At 48.8% G+C, this 13761-nt stretch overlaps 1 protein-coding gene across 20 annotated transcripts in view; it reads left to right on the top strand.

The window, feature by feature from the left end:
* Window positions 1-275: 275 nt before the first annotated feature.
* The window catches only part of KALRN (kalirin RhoGEF kinase), a 650068-nt gene continuing 636582 nt past the window's right edge, over window positions 276-13761 (top strand). For 12 of the 20 annotated variants that reach the window (XM_084871483.1, XM_084871457.1, XM_084871488.1 and 9 more), the window contains exon 1: window positions 276-773. In XM_084871483.1, coding sequence (XP_084727609.1) covers window positions 701-773 — 73 coding nt within the window. In that variant the 5' untranslated portion in view covers window positions 276-700. The remainder of the gene's footprint in view (window positions 774-13761) is intronic. The other 8 variants (XM_084871461.1, XM_084871464.1, XM_084871473.1 and 5 more) reach the window with 3 other exon arrangements.

Genomic DNA, 13761 nt, shown 5'->3' with positions numbered 1-13761 from the left:
CTGCCCCCTGAGAGGCAGGCGCCGGGCCGCGGGGCGAGGAGGCGGCCGCGCCGCTGGGGGTTCGCGGCCCCGGGCCGCCGGAGCCTCCGCGGAGCTCGGCGCTGCCGCCCGGGCATTGTTGGCCGGGACCGGGGAGCGGGAGCCGGGGGAGGAGCCGGGCGGCGGCGGCGGCGGCGGCGGGAGCCAGAGGGGGAGCCCGAGAGCGGGCGATCGAGCGAGCGAGGGAGGGAGGAGGGAGAGAGCCAGGGAGGGCGGGAGGGAGGAGGAGGAAAAATAAAGAGGAGAGCCGAGCAGGGCTGAACAATAGAGACAGGCGGGCGGGCGAGGAGCAGAGCCAGCTGCCGCCGCTGCCGAGCAAGGGAGCGGGCGCCCAGGCAGCCGGACCCCGGCGCGGGCCCGGCCCCGGCCCCGGCACACAGCAGGCGGCCAGCGCCCCCGGGGAGGGCGGGGTGCCATGGGGGAGCCGGCGGCAGGCGCCCCCAGCCCGCCGCGCGCCTCCGCTTGAAGGAGGCTCGGCGCTCGCTGCCCCAGCCCCGCCGCCCAGCCTCCATCCAGCCCTCGGAGCCCCGGGTGCAACCGGGTCTGGGGCTGCAGCCGCTGCGCCCTGCGCCCTGCGCCCCCCACCCCCGGCTCCGGGCAGCCCTCGGCCCCAGGCTCCGCCGGCCCCCGGCTGCCCGCGGACGCCCTCCCTCCCCCAGTCATGAACCCCCCGGAGGGGGCGGCGGAGGAAGGAGGAGCGGCGGACTCGGACGTGGACGCCTTTTTCCGGACAGGTAGGCTGGGCAGGGCGCGGGCGGCCGCGGGCAGGGCCGCTAGCTGCCTCGGACAAGTTTGGGGAAGCGGGGCTGTGGCTGCAGGCGTGCATGCACGTTGGGGAGCAGTCCCCACCCCCCCTCGTCGTCCGGGCTGGAGTTGCCGAGATTCCTGTTGTGATGGCAATGCTGGGAGCGTTTCGGGGGTGCGTGGTGGGGAGCTGGGAGCGCGGCGCCCCTCGGCGGCGTCCACCCCACTTGCGGGAGTGTGTGGCGGGGACGCGGGAGGCGGGTCCCTCGGCTGCCTTCCCCGGAGCGCGCGGGGATGGGGCGACGTGGGATCACTTTGCAGCGCACCCGCTCGGGCTCCCGGCGTCCCCCTTGATCCTGGGGACCCCCTCCCTTGTCCCCCTTCTCCCAGCGCCTGTCAGCCCGGCTCCGGCCGCCCCGGGCTGGCACCCCTTCCCGGTCAGGGCCCCGGGGTCCTGATGTGCACAGAGGGCCGCGGGGACCCGGAGTCACGAAGGCTGCAGACTGACAGTCAGGAGCGGGGCGGACCCGGGGCGGCCAAGCCCGCTGTGTGCGGGGAGCCAGCGTCTTAGACTTGAGAGGCAGGTCGTGTTGGGAGGGCGGTGGGCGCTTGGGACCTCCTCCGTGTCCTCCTCTCTCCCAGTTCTGGAAACACATAAGCGTTTCCTAAGAATCACTCCTTCCTGGAAGTGTGAGTTAACGCCGTCCTCGTACACACCCACTGGATCTTTGCTTGTCCGAGGGTTGTAAAGCCCTCAGATGCGTCCTCCCAGCGCTTGCAGCCCCGCCATCTCCCATCCCCCAGGCCTGTAGCTTCTCCTGTTCCTTGGCTACAGAGCCCCTTCTCAGCACAGACACCTACCGCCACCTGTGGCCCTGTTTTTTTCCTGGTGGCTAGGGATTCCCCAAGTCCCTTTTACCTGTGGCTTCCACCAACTCGGTCGATAGAGCTCCCCATCGCCCATGTCTGGAACCATTTTGTCTGGAATCTTTGTCCCACGGAATCCAGTAAGTTATGGGCACCGGCACCTCTGCCCTCCCCTTCAGTAAGTTTTGATTAGAGGGCATGAACTGGTGGGGGTCAGGGCTGAGGGTAGCTCCGAAGCTCTCTGCACATCCATCTGCTTCCCAACCTCCCTGCCTGGCCCTCAGGTCATCGCTAGGAGTGCTTTGTTGGGGAGGCTGGTGGCTTTAGGAGTCAAGACTTGATGGGCCCATATGTTCATTTTCTGGTGGGTCTGGGAAGGAAAATGCTGGAGTACAGGAGCAGATGCCAGGACTGGGGAGAGCGGAGGGAGCCCCTGCTACCCTTTCCTGCTTCCCAGGGCTCAGCCTTGCCTCTCTCCCTCCTTCCTTTCCCCCAGAGGTGGATTCTACACACACATTCATATTCATTCATATTCTCTCTCTCTCTCCCCCCCCTCTCTCTCTTTCTCCCCTCCCCCGCTCTCCCCTCCCCTCCCCCCCCCCAGCAACCACAGCATGGATTCGAAAGTGCATGTAGGGAGGGAGCCATCACCTCAGACTTGACTTAAGTTTGTAGCCTGCCATCTAGGGTGAGATTTCTGTGAGCTAAAAGATGCCAGAAAACATTCACCAGGGGGTCTTCCTGATCCCTCTTGCCTCCCATCTGGGGCAAAAAGTCTGCCTTTTCTTAGCTTGAGGAAAACTCCTGAAGTGGGAGCCTTCCCACTTTTTCTTTTTCAGCCCTCACTTTTATTTTTTTGGCGTTCACGCCTCCTTTCCCTTTCCTACCACCTAAACACTGGTTCCCGTCTATTCTCTGTCCCAGGCCCTTGGAGCTGAGCTGGGTTTCTGGAGGCTTGCTAATTTCTGACAAATGAATTCACACAGTGTTAATGGTGTTAATGGCCTCTAATGGTCCAATGTGTTACTTTTCCCAGGGCCTTTCAAAACACAACACGGAGCTTACATTGTGTGCCCCAGGCTCAAATCACAGAGTGAATAGCAGACTCCTGGGGACTCCTGTTAGGGATATTCTTTCCTCCTTGGATGGCCTTGGCGAAGGGAGGCTAGGTCTGACGTGCTCTTAGAATCAGAGAAATGTGAAAACCTCAATGCACATAGCTGGAAATGACTGTAACAAGTTCCAAAAGGGAGTGCAGGGAGTCCAAAAGGTCCTCTGTGCTCTGCTTCTTGATCTCACCCTTCCCAATCTTTAGGCTTTTGCTGGGGATTCTTGAGCCCAGAAAAAAAGCCCTATTTCTAACCTTTTTCCTTCTGATTCCCCTGTCTATGGAACATAGCACTACACCTGGCAATCAGGACGTTATGAATTTATTCAACTGAACAACTGAGAAAACCTTCAAACAAATTCTCAAAGGCCCCAGTGCCTGGATTACCTCCTTCTTTTTGGTGGAAAATGTTGCATGTACTAAGATCAGACTGGCAATTGCTTTGTCAAAACTATGGCATCCTGTGCCTCTAATCAGGCATGTTTCAAAGTATTCTATCATTTTGGTCCCTTACTTGTCATCTTCTAGTTATTTTGGTATTTCAGTTTTCTTGACCAATAGATTAAGCTAGAATTCTTCAATCTTACTTCCCTGCATGCATGTGGACACACACAGACACCACCCCAGCACACTATTCTTATAGATTGGTGGACTCCTTATCATCTACCCGGGAATTCTCTGTTCCATGCCTGGGAAAGTGTGTCTCATTAATTTTATTGGTCATGGCTATGAGGTAGAGAAGCGGAGATATGGAAACTCAGAACTGGGAATAGGAACGAAATGGAATAAACAGCCAACGAGGATTTTCCAACTTCTAGAAGCCTTTTGCTGTGGAATACTAACAAAATATTCAAATTGCTTTCTGCCCTTGAAGAACTTTTAAAAAGGTGTTTGACAATAACTTCTCAGAGACTAATGAATTGCTAAACATGGTGGTGCTGTAAGATAAAAAGTTGACAGAACTAGAGAGAAGTGGAACTGAGGATCGCCTGTGGGGAGGGCTGTGGATGGGGAGTGGGAAGAGCAGTGTGGACACAGGGAGGTGGGGGCATTGACACTGAAGATTGCTGGCTGACCCAATGGAAGGTGTAGTTTGGGAGGAAGAGGAAACAGGATTGGTAAGTAGAGCAAGGCCAGATAGGAAGAGCCTTGGAAGCCCAAGAGAAGTGTTTGGATTTGATTCAGGGTCAGCAGGGAGTCATTTAGGTTCCTGAGCAAGGGCATATCCTGAAGAAAGTGATAGTTGGAACATTTCACCTGAAGGTAATATTACTGATGAAGTGGAGAAGAGAGAGAGAATCCAGGGAGATGCAAAAGTGATCCAGACCTGGGGGTGGAGTGGGGTGGGCAGTGTGGGATGCCTTGTGTGGGTCCATGGCAAAAGGATGGGGAATTAGGAACAACACTGAGAGGCATTTTCAAAGGTGGAAATGTGGGGATTTGTTGACAAACTAATTAGAGGGGGAAAAGAAAAATAAGCCCATGAAGAAGCAGAAGTAGCGGGGTTGGCATTGCAGAGGACTGACAATGTCCCTCCTGAAGTCTGGTTGAAGACAGGAGCTGGTTTTGCAGGTAGTGATGTCAGCTTCAAATGTGGATAATTAGAGGTGATTGAGGGACATCCAGGTGGAGTTGTTTTGGGGAAATGTGGCCTCAAGATAGGAGCATAGGCAGAGGTTAGAGTTGGCAATGCCGGTGTGAAAACTTTCTGCATCAAGAAATTGGGGGAGAAACGCTTATTTAGGAAGTGGCAGCAAAGGAGACTTGATCCTGAGGACCCCAGAAAGCCGTGTGGGTTTCGATGTGATGACAGGCTACAGACACACTGAGTAGGAGAAATGCAGGAGCACTGAATAAGTGTCACTGGATATGATAAAAAGAAGGCCACTGAGAGCTCTTGGGAGATAGTATTAAAAGAGGAATTAAGAATAGGGATTTGGGATGGTGGGTAGAAAGCAGTTACTTGCAGAGTTTATCCGTGAAAGGAAAAAGAGGTTGTATGCTCATCATAAGGGATGTTAGTATCAAAAAGAGCAGTGTGTGTGTGTGTGTGTGTGTGTGTGTGTGTGTGTGTGTGTTTTGGTGTGTGTTTTTTTTTCAGAGTCCGAACAGGTTTGGAGGGAGCAAGCTTGTGGACAAACTGAAGATGTGAGATTGATTCTTGAGTTAGGTACCTGAAGAGGTGAAATAAGAGTGGTTTTTCTAACAAATGTAAGAACTTAGCTTTGGTGACAAGAGGAGAAAACTATTTCTTTAAGATTCAAGGGTAAAACAAGAAGATAAAACAGAATGATGTGGAAATATCTTCCACCTCTCTCCTTCTGTTGAGCTTTGTCCTGTGAATCCCGACATTTTTCACTGGAGTGTTTGCTATCACTTGGACTTCGGCCAGCCTCAAAATCAGCTGTGTATGTCTTGATAACTCCCCAGACCAGCTCCCAGAAACTTGTGGGGAGTAGCAAAAGGACTTTGTGGTTCTGGAGAGGGAAAGTTGTTAGTATTGTATTTCTAATATTGCGTTTACATCAGCTATTTCTCTATTAGTGCATTTTAGAACGTATCAATGACATCCAGGCGCATCTCCATAGGATTTAGGAGGCTTTGCTTCTTCCTTGGTACTTATAGTCTGTGAGGAATCTCTCCTCTGACAAGCCCTATTGAATTGTCTTTCATAGCTAGCCCTGTTGTTCATCTGCAGGGTCTCTTCCCTAGGCCGGGACCCATCATGCCAATCATGGACTCATTTAGTGGCTTTCATTCTTGTCCCTTGGAATCTGCTTCCCTCCACCCCCCTATCCCCTGCTTCAAATTGGCACCTGCAGGCAGACTGTACTTCACAAAGTAGATTGCACTTCTTGCACCACATTACTGCTTAGTCTCTGGACCTACAATGACTCCCGAGTGCCTTCAGGGTCAAGTTCTTACTCACAGCTCAGCTCCAGCCTGACTGCTTTCCTCACTATCCAAGGGCATCTTGATTCATGTTCTCTTTGAATCATCTACCCTGGCACCTCCATCCTCTCAATCCTACCATAGCCAGTTTGGCTCAGTGGAGCGTTGGCCTCTGGACAGAAGGCTCCTGGGTTTGATCCCGGTCACGGGCACATACATCCCTAGCCCTGGTTGGGGTGTGTGCAGGAGGCAACCAATCACGTTGATGTTTCTCTCTGTATTTCCCTCTCCCTTCCATTCTCTCTAAAAACCAATGGAAAAATATCCTCAGGTGAGGATTAACAACAACAACAACAAAAAATCCAACTCATTCTTTAAAACTCGAGCCCCACCTTCTTCTGGGAACTTTTGCCACTCAGAAGACCAATCCTTTCCTCCAAATTCCTGAAACACTGACTTGTCTATACTCATGTTCTCATTTCATCAGTGGTGTTATGTTGGTGTTTTTTGCCCTTTCATACATGCAGGGTTGATTTCTATTATTGAAATTCCTTGTTCTTCGGAGGTAAGGAAAAAGTTCCTTTAAAAAGCTTGTGATTGATATATCTCCTCCCCCAAAATAGCTAAAGCAAGCATGGCAACATATAAACAGTTGTTGAATCTAGGTGATGGTATATTGGTATTCACAGTATGATTCTTTACACTTTTCTCTCAGATGATAGTCCCATCCTGTTTAGACAGAGGAGGAACTGGACATCATCATGTTCAGATCATAGAGAAGGGAGGTTTGGGAATAACGACCTATGTTTGTGTGCAATTCTTCGACTAAATATGACCACCCCAGCTGTGCATTGCCAGGCACCTAAAGGGGAGGGGTCTCTTACATCCTGAGTGCTCTTCTGCAGCAATAGAAAACACCTCTTTTTGACATTGTGCTGGGTGATGCAGAATGTAAACATGATGCGTAATTAAGTGTTTATTGTTCCTTCTTGATTCTCTTCCACTTTTGCTTATCATGAATTGGGCTTTAAGTCACACAATTTCCCAGAAACGTGTGGGAGTAGCGAGAGGACTTTGCTGTTCTGGAGAGGGAAAGTTGTTAATATTTCTAATGTTGCATTTACGTCGGTTATTTCTATGTTACTGTATTTTAGAACAGATTAGTGACACCCAGGCACATATCCATAAGATTTGGGGGTCTTTACTTCTTCCGTATGCTACCAAACATCAACACTCTATTACTGGCACATTCTGTCTACTTGTATTCAGTCAACTTTTGTGGGATGAAATAGGTCTTGGGATAAACTGAAGCTACAGAAAGAAATTAAATTAGAAGTAAGAAAAGTCTACTGACTATAAATATCAAAAGAAAATACTAGAACATATGAAGTAAAGGTCCTTTTTAGATGTTGGAGAATGAACATTTTTATTTTTCAGTGTTCTTTCTGATTCTGGAACTTGGCAGTTTGTTTACTTGTGGAAATAGTCAGTAGGGTATAGTCCAGTGGTTCTCAACTGGGGACAATTTTATCCTCCAGGGAACCACTGTAAATGTCTGGAGACTTTTTTTTTTTTTTTTTTTTTTTTTTTTTTTTTAAGATAGGGAAGGGTGTTGCTACTGACATGTAGTGGGTAGAGGTCTAGGGTATTGCTAATCATCTTATAGTGCACAGGACAATAAAGAATTATCTAGCCCCAAAATGTTAGTACCCTGTTTCCCCGAAAATAAGACAGTGTCTTATATTAATTTTTGCTCCCAAAGATGAGCTAGGTCTTATTTTCCGGGGATGTCTTATTTTTCCATGAAGAAGAATACGGTACATATTTATTGTTAAATGAAAATAAAGGAAATTTATTACCTGTATATGGTACGGTAGTACGGTAGTTGTCAACACAAACTGGACAAACTGTGAATCCTACAGTATCAAGAATTTACTCATTTATTCAATGACAATCATGTCATCATCTTCTGGAACATCATCATAACAATCCAATTCCTGAATTTCCTGGTGAATTTCTTGTGACTCCATTTCTTTCAGAATCAGTGGACCAAATCTCTCATGTTTAGCCTAAGGGGACCTTATTTTCGGGGGATGCCTTATATTTCACTCAGAAGTAAACCTGTAAGTAGGTCTTATTTTCAGAGGATGTCTTATTTTCGGGGAAACACGGGTAATGCTGAGGCTGAGAAACCCTGTATACCAGAGATCATGGGCTTTGTTGTGTAAGATAAACTCAGCACTAACTAGGGATGGAATCCTGGGTAAATTATTTAATTCCTTCCAACCTCAGTCTTCTGAAAAACTGGACTCATAATAATTATTTTATAGGAAGAGAGCAATTGTCTCAGTTTTGTTTTGATAACAATTTGATAATAATTGAGAGGATTACGAGGTAAAATAATGTGTAAAAAGCATCTAGCGGTTTCTGACACACATGCAATCCTAGTCTTTGTTGTTCCTGCTGTTTTAGTTATTGAGTGAATGTGATAGCACCAAGGCTGAGGTATCTCTGGAAGGGGTGCTGTGCAGGGCTTTTGACATGGGGTGGGAGAGGATGCCGAGAGGCAACCTGATGGAGTACAAGGAGCTTGTCTGTGGAATCAGAAAGCCAGGGGTTGGGCCTCAGTTCTTTCATTCAATCGTTTAATGATTTGTTTGACAAATATTTATGGAGTGCCTACTGCAGCCATGTATTATGCTATGGGAGTGTATAAAATCACTAAAAGAAAAACCATAGAGCAGGAAGGGAAATGGATATAAATGTATCCCTCAGGGAGCACTTGGATTTAAGGAATAGGAAAGAGAGAAAAAAGAAGCCTATGAAGTAAGCTTAGAAGGTTAGGCAAGAGAGAAGGAGATGAACACTCCCCTTTGCTCTCTACTTATCTGAATGACCTGGGCAAGTGACTTTTACATCTTTGTAAGATGAGGACAGTACTCCTACACCCTCAATAGGACTATTGAGAGACTCAAAAAAGATAGTGTGTGTGAACGGTCTTTATAAGTTGTACAGTTCTATCCAAATATATATGGACTAGTGGCCCAGTGCACAAAATTTGTGCACAGGGGAGCAGGGTGTTCCTCAGCCCAGCCTGCACCCTCTCCAATCTGGGACCCCTCGAAGGATGTTCTACTGCTGGTTTACAGGGATTGGGCCTATACCAGCAGTCGGACATCCCTCTCTCAATCTGGGCCTACTGGCTACTAACCGCTCACCTGCCTGCCTGTCTGCCTGATTGTCCCTAACCACTTTGCCTGCCGGCCTGCTTGCCCCCAACTAGCTCCCCTCCCCCACTGCCAGTTTGCTCACCCCCAGATGCCCCACCCATCAGCCTGATCACCCCTGACTTCCCCCATGCCAGTGTGCTTGCCCCCAACTGCCTCTCCTGCCAGCCTGCTCACCCCCAACTACCTGCCCTACTGGCCTGCTCACCCCCACCTCCCCTCCCCACTGGCAAGCTTGCCCCCAACTGCCCCCCTGCCAGCCTGCTCACTCCAAACTGCCCCCCCCACTGTCCTGATCATCTCCAACTGACCCCCACTGATGACCTGCTCGCTCCCAACTGGTCCCCCTGCTGCTCTGCTTACACCCAATGTCCCCGTCCCCCACCAGTCTGATCACTCACAACTGCTGTCCCACCCTGGCCTGATCACCCACAACTGCCCTCCCCTTTTGGCCTCTAACTGCCTCTACCTCAGCCTCGCCACCATGGCTTTGTCCAGAAGAAGGTCCAGAAGGTCTCCTGGAAGGTCTCCCAGTCTAATTAGCATATTACCCTTTTATTAGTATAGACAGTTCCTTCCAAATTAAATGTTCTATTACTCTAAGTGCCTCTTCTGACAAGTATTAATCTTATTTAATCTCACTTCCATGGGACCTTTCCAGCCCAGGAAGAGAGCAATCCTTCTTAGTTTTGTTTTTGGGCACTCCTCTCCTATCCACTGCAAAAGTATAAAAATGCCTGCCCCCAGGCTCTGGCACATGGCCCCATGCCATCTGGAGGTGCCTAGCAAGAACAGAGTTATGTCTTCTGCCAAGCCTCAGGTGGGTGCAGTGAATCAGCCCTTCCTGCTCCTTCTCTGTCTGCATGCAGTTCAAACTTCTCCTGCCACTCTTTTGTGTGTGAATGGCAGCAAAATAACTAGGAAATGATTGACAGCCACAGAGCTGTTGGATCAATAGAGCTGCTTGAAATCGTGTCTGCTGACGAGTGAGGGAACAGAAAGAATCAGCTTGTAGGACAGAGAAATTAATTCAGAGAAGTAAAGAAGAAACTGTTGAATTAGCTTTGTCTCTTTCCCTTCATGGCATTATTAGAAGGGAGCTGGACATTAGCTAAAAAATATGAACATGAGTGATACACAAGTAGGAGTGAAAAGTTGTAGATGAGCTGTGTTCTTGAGGTAGTGATTACTTCTTAAGCTGGGACTTGAAGGAGGGGTAGGATTTGGAAGGGAAAGACAGAAAGTATTGTGTTTCCAGGTTCAATCCATGTTAGAAGGAGGTGCGGACTTCCATGGCATATTTGGGGCGGTAAGAGGTCCAGTCTATGTGACTCAGAATACAGGTGGAGGATTAAAGGAAGATAAAATTCATAAGGGAGGGAGGATAAGGTTGACTGATTGCTTCATTTATCAAACATTTACTGGGCTCCTAGATTATAAATGGCTTTGAATCACGGGCCAGGAGTTTGGTCTTTTCTGCAGTTTCTTTTGAGAGTCCCTAAAAGTTTCTGAATGGGTGATGACATGGTTAGGATGATAAATCTGGCAGTTCTATTAATTAGAATGGGGGAGGTGCTGCTGGCCAGGGCCAGATTGGGAGACCACTGTGATAGGTAAGGAGGGTCTGAACTTGAGATGCCACAGTGGAAATGGAGAGGAGGGGATGGATATGAGGGACCTTGTGGAGGTAGAGTTTATAGGACTTGACAACTTGGCTGTACACATGTCAAGGAAAAGGCAGGAATCAAAGATTACTCCAAAGCTTAGATCCTGGATGACTGGGGGGGGGGGGGGGGTAGGGAAGGAATGTAGATATCCTGAAAACAAGGAGTTAGGAAGAGGACAAGCAGCTGTGGGGATGCAGGAGGAGAGGGAGGATTTGGGAGTTTACTTTGGGACATGTTGCTTTTCAGGTGTCAGTGAAATAGCTAAGGGAGGTGCTGATTCCGTAGGTGGATAACGGAGAGAGTTGGGAGCTTTGGAGGGAGGCCAGAGCCAGGGAAGTAGATTTGAGAGATATCTTTAAGAAGTTGTGGCTAGATTATCCGAATAGATGAGATAATACATGAAAAGCATATATAGACTTAAGGGCTGAGGGCCAAGGACAGAGGCTATAGACACAAGGAAAAGGCTGGAGGAAAACCAGGGGAGAGCAGCGCTTGCAGAAAAACAGGTCTTCAACAGGGCCTAAGGCTGCAGAGAGGTGGAGGGAGCTGGGGACTGAGCATACCTCCTTGGTCCTAGACGCTGGGAGATTGGTAACCTTTGAAATTATGCATGGGAGTTGGAATCCAAATTGCAAGGGGAGTGGGGAAGGAGTGGATGGGGAGGAAGCGGTGGGAGTGCATACAGATGACTCTTTGGAAAGGTTTGGCTGTGAAGGGAAGGTTAAAAATAGTAAGGTAGTTGGAGATGGGTAGCAGAATTGAGGGAAGGCTTTTTTTAGGTGGGGAAGATATGTGAATACCTAGGGGTGGGGAGGAAGGAGAAGGCAGGCATGAGGAAAAGAATGAATATTCAGGAAAGAGAGGAGGAAAGTCCTCAGGGAGCCCGGAGGAGTGGATTTCAATGTCAGCTGCAGGGTGAGTTTGGGCTAGAGAAGGAGCCTGGGGGAAGGGGGAACTTAGTAAAGTAGCTGGCATTCAGGGACCTCACTGAGGGCACAAAGTGCCTGATCAACGGTCCCAGCAGAGAGAGCATCAGCTGGCTTGGAGACTCAGAGGCTAGTGGTGCCATGCTTAAGGAGGGTGTGGTGAGCTGAGGGCAGATGTAAAATGGGAGAGCTGGGTTGGCTAGCCACTCTAGAAGGCCAGTGGACAGAAAAGATGGAAAGAAATCTAGGAGATCGCAAATTAGCAATCCTTTTAGAAATGCTGGTGGTTTTCTTTTGTAGGCCAAGGTAGCATCTGCTGCAGGCTATATGGTCCCATCTGCAGAACCACCCATAACAGAGTGTGAGTCCCAAAGGCAAGTTAGTGGGGTTGATAGTGGGGAAGGACGGGGGGTATGGGGGGGAGGTGGAGGGGAGTGGAGGGAAGGACTCAGGCACGAAGGTATTGGGGGCTGCTTCTTGGGGAAAGGTCTATGCCTGGCTATCAGGGACTGGATCTCCCTGGGATGGGGCCTGCTCTTGAATTTCCAGAGTTTTCTCAATGCCTCTAGAAGTCCTAGAAGAAAGAGGAAGCATGGAGATTATGGAAGAGCCTCTTACCTGTGCTTCTTCATGAAGATGAACACCTCACGCAGGAGCACTACGATTCTGACGGCCCCAAAGCACTTCCTTTGACCAGACTCTCCACTGTCCTTTGCGGGGCAAACCCAAGAACTTTCATTAAGTTAAAAGCCCTATTTCATTAAAGGCTTTTCAGAGACCCGAGGCAGACCTCCAGAGGGGTGGAGAGTGGGAATCCGAGGGCTGCTATTATTAAAAGGGGGGCTGTGGGGAGCTGGGCTTCTATTTCTTAGAGTAGAAGGAGGTGGGAGTTTCCTTAGATGTAGCTCAGCCCAGAATCAGTGTTAAAACAGAGTAGGAACTTACTAACTGTATGACCTTGTGCAAGTTACAACAAGAGATCTCTGACCTTCAATTTTCTCATCTGTAAAATGGGTAAACAAAAATCCTTACCTCTCAGGATCGCTGGATGTTTGTCGATATCCTGTATATTGTTATAGTTATATTCATATTGTAAATAGTAATAGGAATGCGATTTTATTACAATTAATGATTATTTTGTAATATATTTGTAACATGTAATGTAATCATATTACTAGATAGATGAGTCTATTTCCCAAATCATGAAAATTATGATGCTTCAATAACATGTTTCCCCTTTCTCTCCCCAACCTGCCTATCCTCCCTCCAGTTCTTCCTTCCATCTGTAACAGCATAGAGATGGGTATGGGTATGATTTTAAGCTTTTAGTTATAGATATTCCAGGCCATGGCAGACAGGGACTGGAATATGGCTAAAATTCCCCATCTTTTACACTCTCACCCTGCAGCCCAGGAACAATGAGCATCTATGGGTGGGGGTGGGGTGGGCTGGGGGAGCAGTATTGAGTTGGCAGCTGGACTGTAGGCCTAGAAGGAGACCCCGGAGACTGGCAGATGGTTAATTGGATATGACAAAAGGGGGCTAGGAGGTGGGGTCTGGGGCTCCTGGGGGGATTCCTGTCTGTGACTTTTTACTGTCCTGGAAAGGAGGCTGTGGGGAGAGGGAGGAGTAGCTTCAGGAACAGTTAAGCAAAAGATTGGAAGGACTCCATGTTGGTGTGCGGCCATGGAAGGACAGAGCACCTTTGGGAGAGATGTCACAGCTTTAATTTGGAGGGTAGGTGCAAAATATTAAATCCCTTCTCTGTACCTCAGTGCACGGGCCCAGAACAGGCTCAGATACTTGGATGTAAAGAGAGTGCTTAACCAAACATTGGAACAGTACAACTTTCCTTCCAGTCATTCTTTATGCTCCTAACCACTGAGTTTTGATAGCTAAATATCACTATTACTTTTGATGAGAACTGGACAAAGAACTGATCAAGTTCAGCAGAGTGCCACGTTTCCGTGAGTGGATCTCTTTATTGCACTCATTCATTTAAGTGTCAAACACAAGCTGTGCACATACTAAGTGCCAAGCACTGGGGGGTACACAAACAAGTTAAAAATAATATTTTCCACAAAACAGTCTAGTGGGATTGCCTGACACATAAAGCAAATGATTGCAATGTAATATATTAAGTGCCATAAGAGGATCAAGGATTGGCAACCTCATCTGGATGGGTGTGGGGAGGATTCACTCAAGAGGAGTTGCTTAGGCCGAAATAGATGAGGAGGTGGTGAAATTGAAGACAGACCATGGTTCAAGAAGCTTGGCAATAAAAATAAGGA

This window comes from Pipistrellus hanaki, assembly GCF_964339955.1.
Source record: "Pipistrellus hanaki genome assembly, chromosome: 2".
Classification (NCBI taxonomy): Eukaryota; Metazoa; Chordata; class Mammalia; order Chiroptera; family Vespertilionidae; genus Pipistrellus; species Pipistrellus hanaki.
The sequence above is the reverse complement of the archived record's forward strand: the minus strand, read 5'-3'. Positions and strand labels throughout refer to the sequence as shown.